This window comes from Scomber scombrus, chromosome 17 (assembly GCF_963691925.1).
Source record: "Scomber scombrus chromosome 17, fScoSco1.1, whole genome shotgun sequence".
Taxonomy (NCBI): domain Eukaryota; kingdom Metazoa; phylum Chordata; class Actinopteri; order Scombriformes; family Scombridae; genus Scomber; species Scomber scombrus.
In genome coordinates, this window is record NC_084986.1 from 21,231,511 (window position 1) to 21,243,748 (window position 12,238).

A 12,238-nucleotide genomic window follows, 5' to 3' on the forward strand; every position below is an offset into this window, starting at 1 on the left:
TTTTTTTTTTTTAATCCTCCCTTCAAAACCACATGCTACCTTTACCATCATTCTGCAGCTGGTGCAGATCAATGCTGGATGACAAAGTGATACCACCTCACCTGCTGAACTTGCACATTGCCTCCATTTAGGATGGAGATTCCCAGTTTGAGGGTGCAGGTCACCATGGGGCCCAGACGACCTGACGACAGAGGAAGGTAAATAGTAAAAGTTGCCAATCAGCCAGTCAAAACCTGAGGGGCCTTTAATGGATTAATGTGAAAACAACACGTGCATATGCATATACAGGACTGTATATATGTAGATAGTCCACAGTACTAATAATAGACTACACGTGATCAAGGGCTTCATGAAGGATTTGATTAATTTCAATACATTTGTTTCTTTTACTATTATTACCCAAATAGTGTTTTTAAATTGATGTGTCCATTAGGTTTTTGTGCCATAAGACAATTTTACTCCAGAAACTCAAGTATTCAATGCTTCCCTGTAATTTTTTCTTGTCAACAAAACTGTGTGGTGCTAAAACTCCCTGCTGAAATGAGAATAATTACAGCAATTTTGGGTGGCAGCTGTGCATCCACCACATCTATTCAGTTGAAAGAATTTCTGATAAATAAACACAGACTTTTTGTTTTACTTAGTTTTATTATTTTAATTTTATGCATTTGTTGACACAGAGGAACCTTCATGTCTGTGGATCACACTGGTGGATAATCTATAATTCATTTTAAGTTCACTGTTAGTCTGTCAGCTTCAAGTGCTTATAGAAGCATGTAGATAAAGGTTACTGCCATTAAAATGTTGACTGCCTACCTGTTTACTCTTGGGGACATCACTTTGCATAAGACAGTAAATTAGCTGCCTAGTTGACTGGAGCAGAAACAATCAAACCACCATTACCTTTACTGGCGCTAATCATCTGCAGCACCATCTCAGCAGCCCCACGTGCATGCAGCCTCGCCTGCTGATACAGGATCTTCTGCTTTTCCATCTCTTTTTCCTGAGGGCCGACACACAGGCACCACACAAGCACACATGTAGTTATTGGCAAAAGGGACTTTTTTTTTTTTAATGAGTCTGACATTATTCAGGAGACTGTACCTCAAATGTCTTCTCTTTCCCTTCTTCCTCTTCCTCTTCTTCATCATCCTCAGCACAGCTCTGAGAACAAAGAGATCAACGTCAAAAAACCTTAACGCACATTGTAGCAGCAATTATTTATGGAGAAGAAGAGAATAAAAGGCCACTACCTTTGCCATCATGTCTGCATATGCAATATATAAAGAATCTTCTTCCAAGTGACTGAAAAGGAGGATAGGAAGATAAAATCAAGTCAGACTGAATCACTGTGTTTTTATGAGCAAACATAGTTACACATAACAACATTATGTTGTTATGTACATTTTTCTCAGTAACTAACAGATTGCACTTACATTTATTTTGTAATTAAATTACAGTTACTGATGAAAATGTTGATGATTACAAAGGAGAGGTTACATCTGAAGTCAGGCCTTTAAGATTTTGCTCAGGAGGGTTTTTTTCCTCATTTTTTTAAAACATGTTACTGAATATATATATATATATATATATATATATATATATATATATATATATATATATATATATATATATATATATATATATACACACACACACATTGCTGTTTTTTATTCTTTGAAAATAGTAATTATTTTATATTTAGTAAATAAATCATGACGTGGGCTTATTTGGAACACAAATGGGCTTAAATGGTGTCAGTACCAATTAAGCTCATGTCAGACTTTTGACTTTTTTCATAAAATATTTTTATTTTATATTCCAAAATCTACATGAACTAATGAATACATTTTCACATGAGAGATAAATGTTGCTTTATAAGAAATGATCTCCAGAAAAGTAATCAAAAAGTAATCAAATGTAAAACGTTACAATACTTTAAGTAATTGAAATAGTTACTTTACATATTACATTTTAAATAGGGTAACTAGTAATCTGTAACCTATTACATTTCCAAAGTAACTTTCCCAACCGTGTCTATACTATATGACCTACTATATACCTTCTCTCTGTCAGAGCGTTGTGACTGAAGTGGAGGATGAGTTGGTGAAGAGGGTCTGGCTGGATCTCAGCCTCTTCCTCTTCCTCCTCCTCCACAATCTTCATGGGGGTTTTCTGCTGGGGGGGGGGGTCCACAGGTGCGAACAATTAGCTCTGCTCAACTTTTATCTGATTGCTATTCATTCATTCTCTCTTCTTACAAGAAATCACCTCATCACAGCTTCAAGTTCATCGACATTTTTTCAATATCAGAAAATTGTGCCCATTCACACATTTTTGTCAAAAACACTGAAATGAATCAATGAACATTGAACTAGCATCGGCATGCAGGTGAGATTTTTTTTTTTGTCATGTCCCGGTGATCCATGGAGAGGGCAGGACCAGGAAGTTAAGATGAGATTGGAGAATGAACAGTGTTGGAACCAGTTTTTCAAACGCATGCATGTTACAGCAAACAGATGCACGCAGTAAGCCATATGGTGATATGACTTTGAACATGAAGAATGAAGCTGACAGTACAGGAGTCTGACAAAGAGGGGCTATCAAAACTACTCCAAGAGTCCAAACTACTCTGACAGTTTTCTAGAATTAAGCTACTTATAAAAAAATTATAATCTTCCCGAACAGTGAATGATCTGATTATTTGAGCGACTATATCTAAAGGCTGTGCTCTTTCAATGGCAAAGTTACAGGGTCTTGATGAGTTTGCTGCACATCTGCATACAAAGATCTAATATGAAATGTGATCTTCACATGACTACGCAAGCATGCCACTGACGCCACGGCCACAGGACGTACTATAAGGTCACCTTCACACTCACACTACAGACTTACAGAGTACAGCGAAAAGACAACTGATGGGTTGGATCCAGATCTGACAGCCATACAGCTAGTGACAGTCTCCTAGTGAAAGGCCCTCCTTACCACTGCTGTCAGAAAGGCATAGCCTGCTTTTCTAGAGCTGCGAGCGCCGGAGCTGCCCCTGTGTCTCCTGAGTTGGTCATGCAGCCTCTGACCCCTGACGGATCTCTGTTTGAAGGGTTTTGTACGCCTAGAGCGGGGGCCCCTGGGTGCTTTGGGCGACGTCCCCACCCGGGCACGCTCCCAAGGCTCGACAGGCGCGGAGCTAAAGAAGCATTCGGCAGACAGGACTGGCAGAGGGGTGCCAACGCAGGGCACGAGGGGCGAGGGCAAGGCGAGCCCAGTACTTACTGCCAGATCCTGAACTAGCTTCTCCTCAAAGGAGTACTCCTCTGCCTCTATCCATAGTCTCTCATAGGCCGGGATGAAGAAGTTGATAGCGCGATGCCTGGGGGGGGAGGAGGTGAGGGGAGGTGGGGAGGAATGGAGGGGAGTGGGGAGGGAGGTACAGTGGCATTAGGGTGGGTTCTGGTGAGTTTTGGAGGAGACAGGAAGGAGAGATGTAGGGGGGAGGAAGGGGGTTACAGGAAGTGCATTTCAGGCAGGGTGGTGATCGGTCAATGTGGGACCCACTGGCTCTTCTGACTGGTCACATGTAGTCTCTTAAATAACTGTGGTTCAGTTGTGAAATTCATTAGAGGAACATGCACACTTTCGGTGGGATATGCAGTTTTCTAACACATCTGAGCATCTGCAGCAACAACTTTTTTTTCTCGCTACTATCAGATTTACAGATACAGATGTTTTCCTGATCAAAGACACACAGATGTGTTGTAAAACTGCACAACCTTTGAGAAAATGTCAGATGAAAAACAAATCTTTAAAATCATATAGCAGGAAGTACGATAACATAAAACAGCTTTCTTTGTAGTATATTACTATTAAGCATAATATTATGAACTACTATTGAAAGTCATGATTGTATGCAATAGATTTCTTTCTTTCTTCTTCTTTCCTTCTCTTCATTCCTTCCTTCAGGGTACACCTGAAATGAAACAGAAGCCTGCAGCTGGCAGTGTGTTTCCACTTTTCCAAATAAGTTTGTTTCAGTTCAATTCTGGGCTCATTCTAGCTGACCAATCAGAATCAACAGTGCAGAAACAATTGGTTGCTAGGCAGGTATCGGTCCATAGCCTGGTGGATGAAGGGGGGGTTGAACAGATGAAGCATTCGCCCCGTAGTTTCACATTACCGTCAGCAGGGAGAACAGGCGGTCAAAGCTGGAGGCTTTGAACGCCCTTTCCAGCCAAACCTCCCGATAGCCATTCAGGAAGTAATTATTATTTTTGTATCTGAGGGAGGATGAGGTAGTGTTATGCAAGAAAACAACACAGAGGAGAGAATCTCATTAGGGCGGTGATGAGGGGTTTACATGGGAACATAATCAAGAAAGAAAATGCCCCGAACCCCCCCCCCCACGACTACTTGGTGATTGTTTGTTATGTACAGTTAGATTGAAACAAAGCAATGTCTTTACTGGGTTGTTTAAATAGTTCATGTCAGTATAATTATTGACATTGTGTAACAGCGCCAGAAGAGAGCCGGGTGTACGGGAGACTCACCTGGGTAGATTGTAGAGGGGAGCCATGCGGAAGCAAGCCACCACAGCACGTTTACGCTGTTTGGACAGCAGCTTCTGCCACACACACTTCTTATTCCTCAGAGGCAGCTCCACCTGAGCCACAGGGAAAGAACAACAGTGAAACACAGATTTGTGCAGTTAAGATTTAAGATATTTTGTGCAGCATTTATTTAGATAATACCTTGCAAATTGTTATAATCCACAAAGTTTTATCTAGGTATAACGTACAAAGCATTGAGACTTCAACTACTGTCTATTTCATCATCTATTCATCTGTAGGTTACTTTTTTGATCAATCAATTAGCCTAAAACCCAAAAAATGTTCAATTTAAAATAATATAAAATAGAGAAAAACTGATAATTATCACATTAGAGAGGCAGGAACCAGAGAATGTTTTCATTAAAAATTACTTTAACAATTAATTCATTATCAAAATTGTTGTTGGTTGCTTTTTGTGGACTAACTGATTCATTCACAGATCATAACACTGCTACCCATCATTACTTCCTGTCACCTATTACAATCAGCTGTTAGATATGTCTGATCTAATTATATATTTTCATGCCATGCAATGTTGATGTGTGAGCTGAAATAAAGGTTCAGGCTGTGTTTTTACCTGCTCCAGATGGAAAACGGCAGCAGAGATGCTCTGGACTCTGACCACTGTGTGTTCTGGGTTTTCTGGTTCCTCGCTCTTCACCAACACGTCTTTGTACAGGTTCAACTGCCACTGGACTGCTGGGTCATCAGACTGCGACACAATAACAATCACATCAATGAATAAACCACAAGAAATTACATTTAAACAGTAGTAAAGACAAAAATCTATGATTACTTCTGCTGCTGTTGCTGCTTATTCCTACACAGAAAGCCTGTATGATTAAATATGTAAATAAATGTACAGATTTTTTGATAATGATGTTTCAATATTAAGCTCACCTTTTCCTGAAGATGGAGATTCTGACGCAAGTGCTCCATCACCTCATCATCTGTGTCTTTCTAAGAAACATAGAAAAAGATGCAAGGTTGAGTTAATGCACAATGTGTGAAAAGGTTAATTTTGTAATTTTTTTTATAAACATCTTACAACTTAAAAAGGACAAGTCATATACAGTAAGCATCTGAAGAAAGTGTGGCATGTTAGGAGATTAAACCGGTGGTAAAGAGACCATACTGACTGAAAGATGTACTGTGATAGAAGACTATATTCTCTAGATGTACAACATTAACTTTTAACTTTACACACCCGATTTCATGAAAATTATCTATCTGTGAATTAAAATCCTAAAGTAACTTAATATGATTGAATATAAGGATTGCCTACTAACAACATATCAGTATTTAGTTAAATGCTAAAGGAGCTCACCAGACTGTAGCGTATCTTGGCCAGAGAGATGAGCTCCTGGTCGCCTGGGGTGCACATGTTGAGACCGATGGGCAGCATCTTTTTCAGTGCAGCAACGATCAGAGAGGTCTGGATGGAGTAGTATTCTCCACGCCGACGCTTGTGTTTCCTCTCCTGGTCCCCACCTGACTGCAGATAGACACAAAGAGCAGCTTAACCAACTTGATCGTGAGTTTAGAGAGCAAAAAGGAATATCTTCTCTGTTGTGTAATGTATAGCGTGTGATTTGATTTTATTCAGTTTATTCAAGAAAGTAAAAATTCGGTCTTCCCCTCAAATGGGGATGTAGCACTTCCTAAGAAAATTAAATCAGTCCATCAATATATTGAAACAAATAGGAAAGTTAAGTTTGTGCCATTTATTTTATTTATACAAACTTTCTTGTGTTTTGTAATGGACTGTATATAAAATATATGTATGTTGTGTCCCATCATACAATAAAAATAGATTTTAATAGACACATTGTGTAAAAATACATGATTTATTATTACTATACATTCTAAATTGTTTCTGTATTTCTAATAATAAATACTAATGATCAAATCTTCAATGTTTAAAAAAAATCCTTAATTAATGCCTTTATGTACTGTATATCAGACAACTTTCAAAAATGTACCTTTTCTTAATTGACATATAAACATAAATATTAATATATAACACTTTGAAATATTAATATATAATGAATATACATATTTAAAACGTAGCTCTCCAACCAAATGTAGCCCCCAAATCTGACTGATTTGCAGTGACTTTGCTTTCAGGGGAGACAAAAAGTGTATTTCACCTTCCAGCCATGGATTAAGATGAATCACATATTGGGGGACAGAAGGTGCTTCATTATACGTCACTTAACAAGCAGGATCCTGCAAGATCAAGAGCTGAGCAGCTTTTATTCACTGTGAGTGATTACGTCAAACCCATCCACCCATCCACCCATCCAATCACCCAAGAGTGCAAAGAAATAAAGCGTCCAGCTCTGCCAAAACAAATAAACATCAAAGTCTCTCAGTGACAGCCAGCTGAGTGCCTGCTGGACCAAACACTGTCAAAATCCAGATATATGACTTCACTACAACAAATGTCATACGTCGTAAAGCTTTGGTAGTAGAGGGGAATTTAAGAGGTGTGAACTTCTACAGTTGATTTGTAGAACATCTTACGTCAACATATTCAGCTTGTTCAGCACATGTCAAGGGATCTATTAAAAACACAGGAAAAAAGGGCTCGGAGGGATTTCCTGCCTTTCATTAACAAAGTGTGTGAAATACAGTGGTAAGAATTGAATGTCTGGGGATCCTGTCAAACTAAGTATTCAGGTTGAGCTTTGCCAAAGTGCTGACAAAGGGAAGCAGAGAGAGGGAGAGGGAGAGAGAGAGAGAGAGAGAGAACGAGAGAGAGAGAGAGAGAGAGAGAGAGAGAGAACGATGAAGTCCAATTTCAACCTGGAGAGAATTGAGATGTGCATTGCTCGATCTCCAGGGGTCATTAACCGTGACAGATGTCTCCCAGAATGAAGAGGTCCATTTTCAATGAGTTATTCTTGGAAGGCCTGAGAGTTACATCAGCCTTACTGAAAGTATCTCAAATAAAGATTCAATTCAGGTTTTTAGTTTGCAGAGCTCACTTTCTGCCAAACATGGAGGTCAACATGACATTAGACTTAATGTGAAAAAAACTCAATGCCTATTTCATTTAGGTGTTTTAAAATATATATCTTATAAGGAAAAGGCTGGCATTTTTCTTTTTTTTATTCTCAAAAAATCCCACAAAATGTCAAAAGCTATCAATGTATTAGTCTGTGTCAGTACTTTTTGACTTCTCTGCTCTGTCTATGGGTTAGGGTTAGAGGTCAGAGTCCACTGATTCCTACTGAGGATAATTTCTAAAAATAAATAAAATAAATATAATTTTTTTCCCCCATTTATTTCTTTACAGCTGTAGTTTTTAGGCAAGGTTACTCAAACAGGAGTAAATAGTGTCTTTGTTGGGGGCTATTTTCAGCTGTGGATGAATATTCATTTGCTGCTCTAGTGAGCGTGTTCCAATGAATCCAAATAAACTATCATTAGCATATCTCAGAGTTTAAAGCTCTCAGGCACCATGTCTGATTTCAGGCATACAGCAGATTTAAATTATTACTTAATTTAATACATTGTAAACATTTCCTCCTGGACAACATTTTGAGGCTCACTTTTTTTTCTTGCTTAAAACCCTGATGTTATTATACATGTCTTGAATTTTGTATTCACCCATATCATATGTATTATTCCATGGTTTACCTTGGACATCTTTGTATTGCCTTCTCCTGTTAGGAAGCCCAAATTGTTGATCTCATTCTGAACCACAAAGTTTTGCTCCTCACGCTTAAAGTTCTGTGTTCAGACAACAGAGAAAATAGGTTAATCAGGGAAGAAGAAACATTGTGACACAAACGTTCGACTGAATAAACAGTTTGGTGTACTCAGTAATGGCGAGACCTACATGTGACTTGCACCAGAGGATGAAGATGTCAGCCACCATTCTGAAGAGCTCAGTGGAGTCTGCATCAGGCCCTTTCAGCCACTTAGACCTGAAAACATGAACCACAGACATTTGATTGAGTTACAGTATGAGCATCTGTGCAGGACAGCGCATCAAAAACATCCAGTTGAAGATGAATTCCCCACAAAAATCTTTAAATAAAACCTCCTCCTAGCTCAGCATGTATATATGTGTACCTGTAGTTATCCACATATCGGATGAGCATGGGGTAGAAAGAGTAGAGGTCTCTGCAGAGCACAGCGAACTCATCCAGAATGAGCAGCTCCGCCTCCTGGTTGTCAATTTTACTGTCGGCCTTCAGCAGCTCCTCTTCAGTAACAACCTGTGTTTGCAGGACATGAACAGCTTATCTCCTTTAAATCTGTTATCATTTCATTAGTGCAAATGTCCTCACACATGAGCCCTTCCAACCCCATGGCGATAATCCGTTTTCCCCCTCTCAGGACGCTATGCAGAGGTATTTTTACTCTCAGTCGATGATGTGTACGAGCATAAAGTTGTCAGCAAAGAGCAGCAGCAAAACTAACCACAGGTATCACTGAGCACTGGATCCAATGTCCAACTATAGCATTATATATATTTTAAGCTCACCTTAACAGTCTTCTTCTTTAGTTTGTCCAGTGTGGGCAGGAAGTGGGTTCTCAGCAGGTCTGCTCCAGCTTTGCAGATGATTGGCTGAGAGTAGACTGGAGACAGAGACAATAGAAAATACAGTATTGACTGAGAGATCGATGTTTTTTAAGAAAATTGGGATTCCAAGTTTGAGAACATAAAGGGTAAAATTCCCCCTTATGTCCCTGGATATCTTCAGCTCTGTTACAACTGTCAGACTACATCAATCAGTGTCATTTTAGTGCTTTTTTGAGATCACCATATTTGTGCCAATCTCTCAAAATACAACCTACATCTTAACTGCCTTGTAGGTCAATGTATAAGAAGAGCAATATTTAAACAAAGTTTTAAAAACTGATGTGAGAAAGTGCTTCAGCATACTTGCCCCCACAGCAGCCAATTATAATATATGGCCTTTCCTGAGCTGGAATGTGCACTAAAATGCAACTGTTCTACAAGAAGAAATCAATTTTATTGTATTAGAATTAGGTTCCCACATGGGATCCCCAATTTAAAAGAACTTGCTGTAGTGTTTCTGTGACCTTTTATGTTTTACCATTGTTATTTCTACCAAAACTCTGCATCTACTGCAGTGTATGTGCATATTACTTAAAGGTGATCATTTGTAAAAGTCTTTGATATTACCTGACATAATCAGAGAATTCCTTACAATTAGAGATTCTTATTAAAAAGCACTAACCTGCAATCCTCTTCATCCAGGGGGCGTCATCAATGCCCAGGTTGCTGTTGAGGATCTTGAGTATGTTTCCCAGGATGATGCTGAGGTGTTCAGAGGTCACCATGGTGCAGCACTCAGTACCTGGAGGCGAGTTCTCCGGGCCTTTCTCCCACCAGTTGGACAGATAATTGCACAGCATGGGAAGGATCACCTCAATCACCTGCAGGAAACAGGCTAAAGGTATGATGATGGAAGAGGCAATCAGGAACTTATTGATATATGATGATAGGGGACCTTTAGTTCTAAAGGGGATTATAAATCCAATGATATATGCCAGATGTTCCAGTAATTATTGATTGTGAGGTTATAAAACACTAGATTTGTACTTACTATGTACTTATGTATGTAATGTAAATACAGTCAATATGAAAGTCTTGGAAGAGTATGTATATCTGAAGTGGTGCAAAATCCACTTGCTAAATCTGCAAATGTATAATGTATAATGGAGGTTGGTATTCCTACAGTAATACATTTGAACTTTATGTGCACAAATTTAAGAGTTCACTGAGGCTCTAAATGATGGGAATATATATATTTTAATGAAGGATAAAAAAAAAAAGAATTTTAAAATGGTTCTTTATCATTTTGATTAGACTGTAACATTATATTCAGCACTCACTACCAACCAAAGGAAAACTTTAAAACACTGAAAGAGGGGGTTCTGGTGATTTGGTATTGTACTTCCTTTAAGTTGGGCAACCTGCTGAGCAACAGATTTTAAAAACCAAGGTAAAACCTGAGCCAATCCCTCAAAAATGCAGCTGTTTTTATACATCCAAAATATCCAATCGGCAAATTCAGACCTGTGGCATGTCACTGTAACGCGCTCCACACTCTGAGACATCATTGACGTCTTTCAGCAGCTTGTCGAGACGAGGCATCTCCGGACACATCTCCTCCACTGTGTCGGGCATGCTGAGGACTACAGAAGAAACACCATCAGTCTTTGTAACAAAAGTGTGTTTTAAAAAGGCATATATAATTATAACAATGGAATAATGAGGATTAAAGGCAGACACTCACTGGCCTTCTCTCGAGGGCTCTTGGTGTTGAAGACAGAGAGCGGGTTGTGGGCGTTTAGATGAGGCTCCAGGAACGCTACGGGCATGGCTGCTACCAGGGTGGCAAGGCTCTCCCCAAATGCTGGCAGATGCCTACATATCAACATGTAAATATATACGATGTGATTCAAAGATAATATGCACAATGAATAAGTTAACACATCCCAAAAGTTTTCATATACTTTTTTTTCTCTAACTCCTGGTGCCTACTGGAATTACATCCATCTTTAATATTCTTTTGCCATTGTACCTGTGGTCCACAGAGCACTCAAAGAGCTCCCCATGGTATCAGGATTGATTCACCATGCAGCTAAGGGGCTAAGGTAAGGATGTCGCCAAACATTTTCACTGGTAATTTACAGCTTGACTCGGCTCAAGGTGAGAAAATTTGCATTCATGACAGTTTTGAGGACGTTTTATGGCCGTGTAACAGCCAGTGAGGGACTAATCTCACAGAATTATGATTTTAATGTGACATTTCACAGCTCTCCGTGTTTCTGTTGTGTCCTCTCACCTGGGAAACAAAACTCTTTTTCTTTTTATAGTCTTTCATAAAATACGATGGTTATCTTGCCAGAAAACCTGTTCTTCACATTGTGCTTTTGTCACAAACAGTGACGCTAATTCTCACAGCTCATAAAAATTACTAGCAGCATTATTCTTTAACCAAGGATTCTTAAAATTAATGATCAACTATACAGCATTGCTCATTAATACAACTAAAAGCCAATTTTTCATCCTGTTCCATGATTTAAAACCAGGGTGGCCTCTTTACCTCTCCACAAAGATATTCTTTCCTGTTCCCAAAGAGTATAAACAGGTCAGGATCCGGTAGCAGGACAGCTGTACATCATCCACTGAAAGATAAAACCTTCATTAAGCACATCTATTTCTAACAATAAACAAAACTTAATAATCAGGTGGGAAAAGACAAACTGTAATCTATGGAATTTACTATTGAAAATGTTGAAAATACAAACTTACACAGCAGGTCTACCGCAAACTCGTATGTTGCGATGTGTTCGAACAAGGCGGTGAGGATGGGCAGCAGCGCCACGGTCACGTAGTTGATGCTCTGACTGACGCTCTTCATCTGTGCACGCGACTGCATGAACTTCCCCAGTTTGAGCATCTCCAGCAGCTTCTCCAGGTCCTCTGCAGCATTCTCAAAGAAAGTGCGAACCCCGGCTTTGACCAGCTCTGCGCCAGACTTCATCACTGTCCTGAGAAAAGGGAGGGAACACAAGGGGTTAACGTGTTCTCAAAAGACTGATTTTAATTACCTCTGCTTGATAGAACGCTGCCTACAGCTACA

At 39.3% G+C, this 12,238-nt stretch overlaps 1 protein-coding gene across 1 annotated transcript in view; it reads right to left on the reverse strand.

Moving 5' to 3' along the window:
- ryr3 (ryanodine receptor 3) overlaps nucleotides 1–12,238 on the reverse strand; it is a 107,840-nt gene that overhangs the window by 14,883 nt on the left and 80,719 nt on the right. The window contains exons 66-84 of the mRNA XM_062436959.1: nucleotides 11,908–12,146; nucleotides 11,699–11,780; nucleotides 10,886–11,016; nucleotides 10,666–10,784; nucleotides 9,824–10,022; nucleotides 9,103–9,197; nucleotides 8,688–8,833; nucleotides 8,452–8,539; nucleotides 8,250–8,342; nucleotides 5,932–6,099; nucleotides 5,505–5,564; nucleotides 5,182–5,316; nucleotides 4,545–4,657; nucleotides 2,986–3,370; nucleotides 2,063–2,175; nucleotides 1,254–1,305; nucleotides 1,105–1,164; nucleotides 904–1,003; nucleotides 102–181 (exon numbers count right to left, since the gene is read on the reverse strand). Of these exons, the coding sequence (XP_062292943.1) occupies nucleotides 102–181; nucleotides 904–1,003; nucleotides 1,105–1,164; nucleotides 1,254–1,305; nucleotides 2,063–2,175; nucleotides 2,986–3,370; nucleotides 4,545–4,657; nucleotides 5,182–5,316; nucleotides 5,505–5,564; nucleotides 5,932–6,099; nucleotides 8,250–8,342; nucleotides 8,452–8,539; nucleotides 8,688–8,833; nucleotides 9,103–9,197; nucleotides 9,824–10,022; nucleotides 10,666–10,784; nucleotides 10,886–11,016; nucleotides 11,699–11,780; nucleotides 11,908–12,146 (2,458 nt within the window). The remainder of the gene's footprint in view (nucleotides 1–101; nucleotides 182–903; nucleotides 1,004–1,104; nucleotides 1,165–1,253; nucleotides 1,306–2,062; nucleotides 2,176–2,985; nucleotides 3,371–4,544; nucleotides 4,658–5,181; nucleotides 5,317–5,504; nucleotides 5,565–5,931; nucleotides 6,100–8,249; nucleotides 8,343–8,451; nucleotides 8,540–8,687; nucleotides 8,834–9,102; nucleotides 9,198–9,823; nucleotides 10,023–10,665; nucleotides 10,785–10,885; nucleotides 11,017–11,698; nucleotides 11,781–11,907; nucleotides 12,147–12,238) is intronic.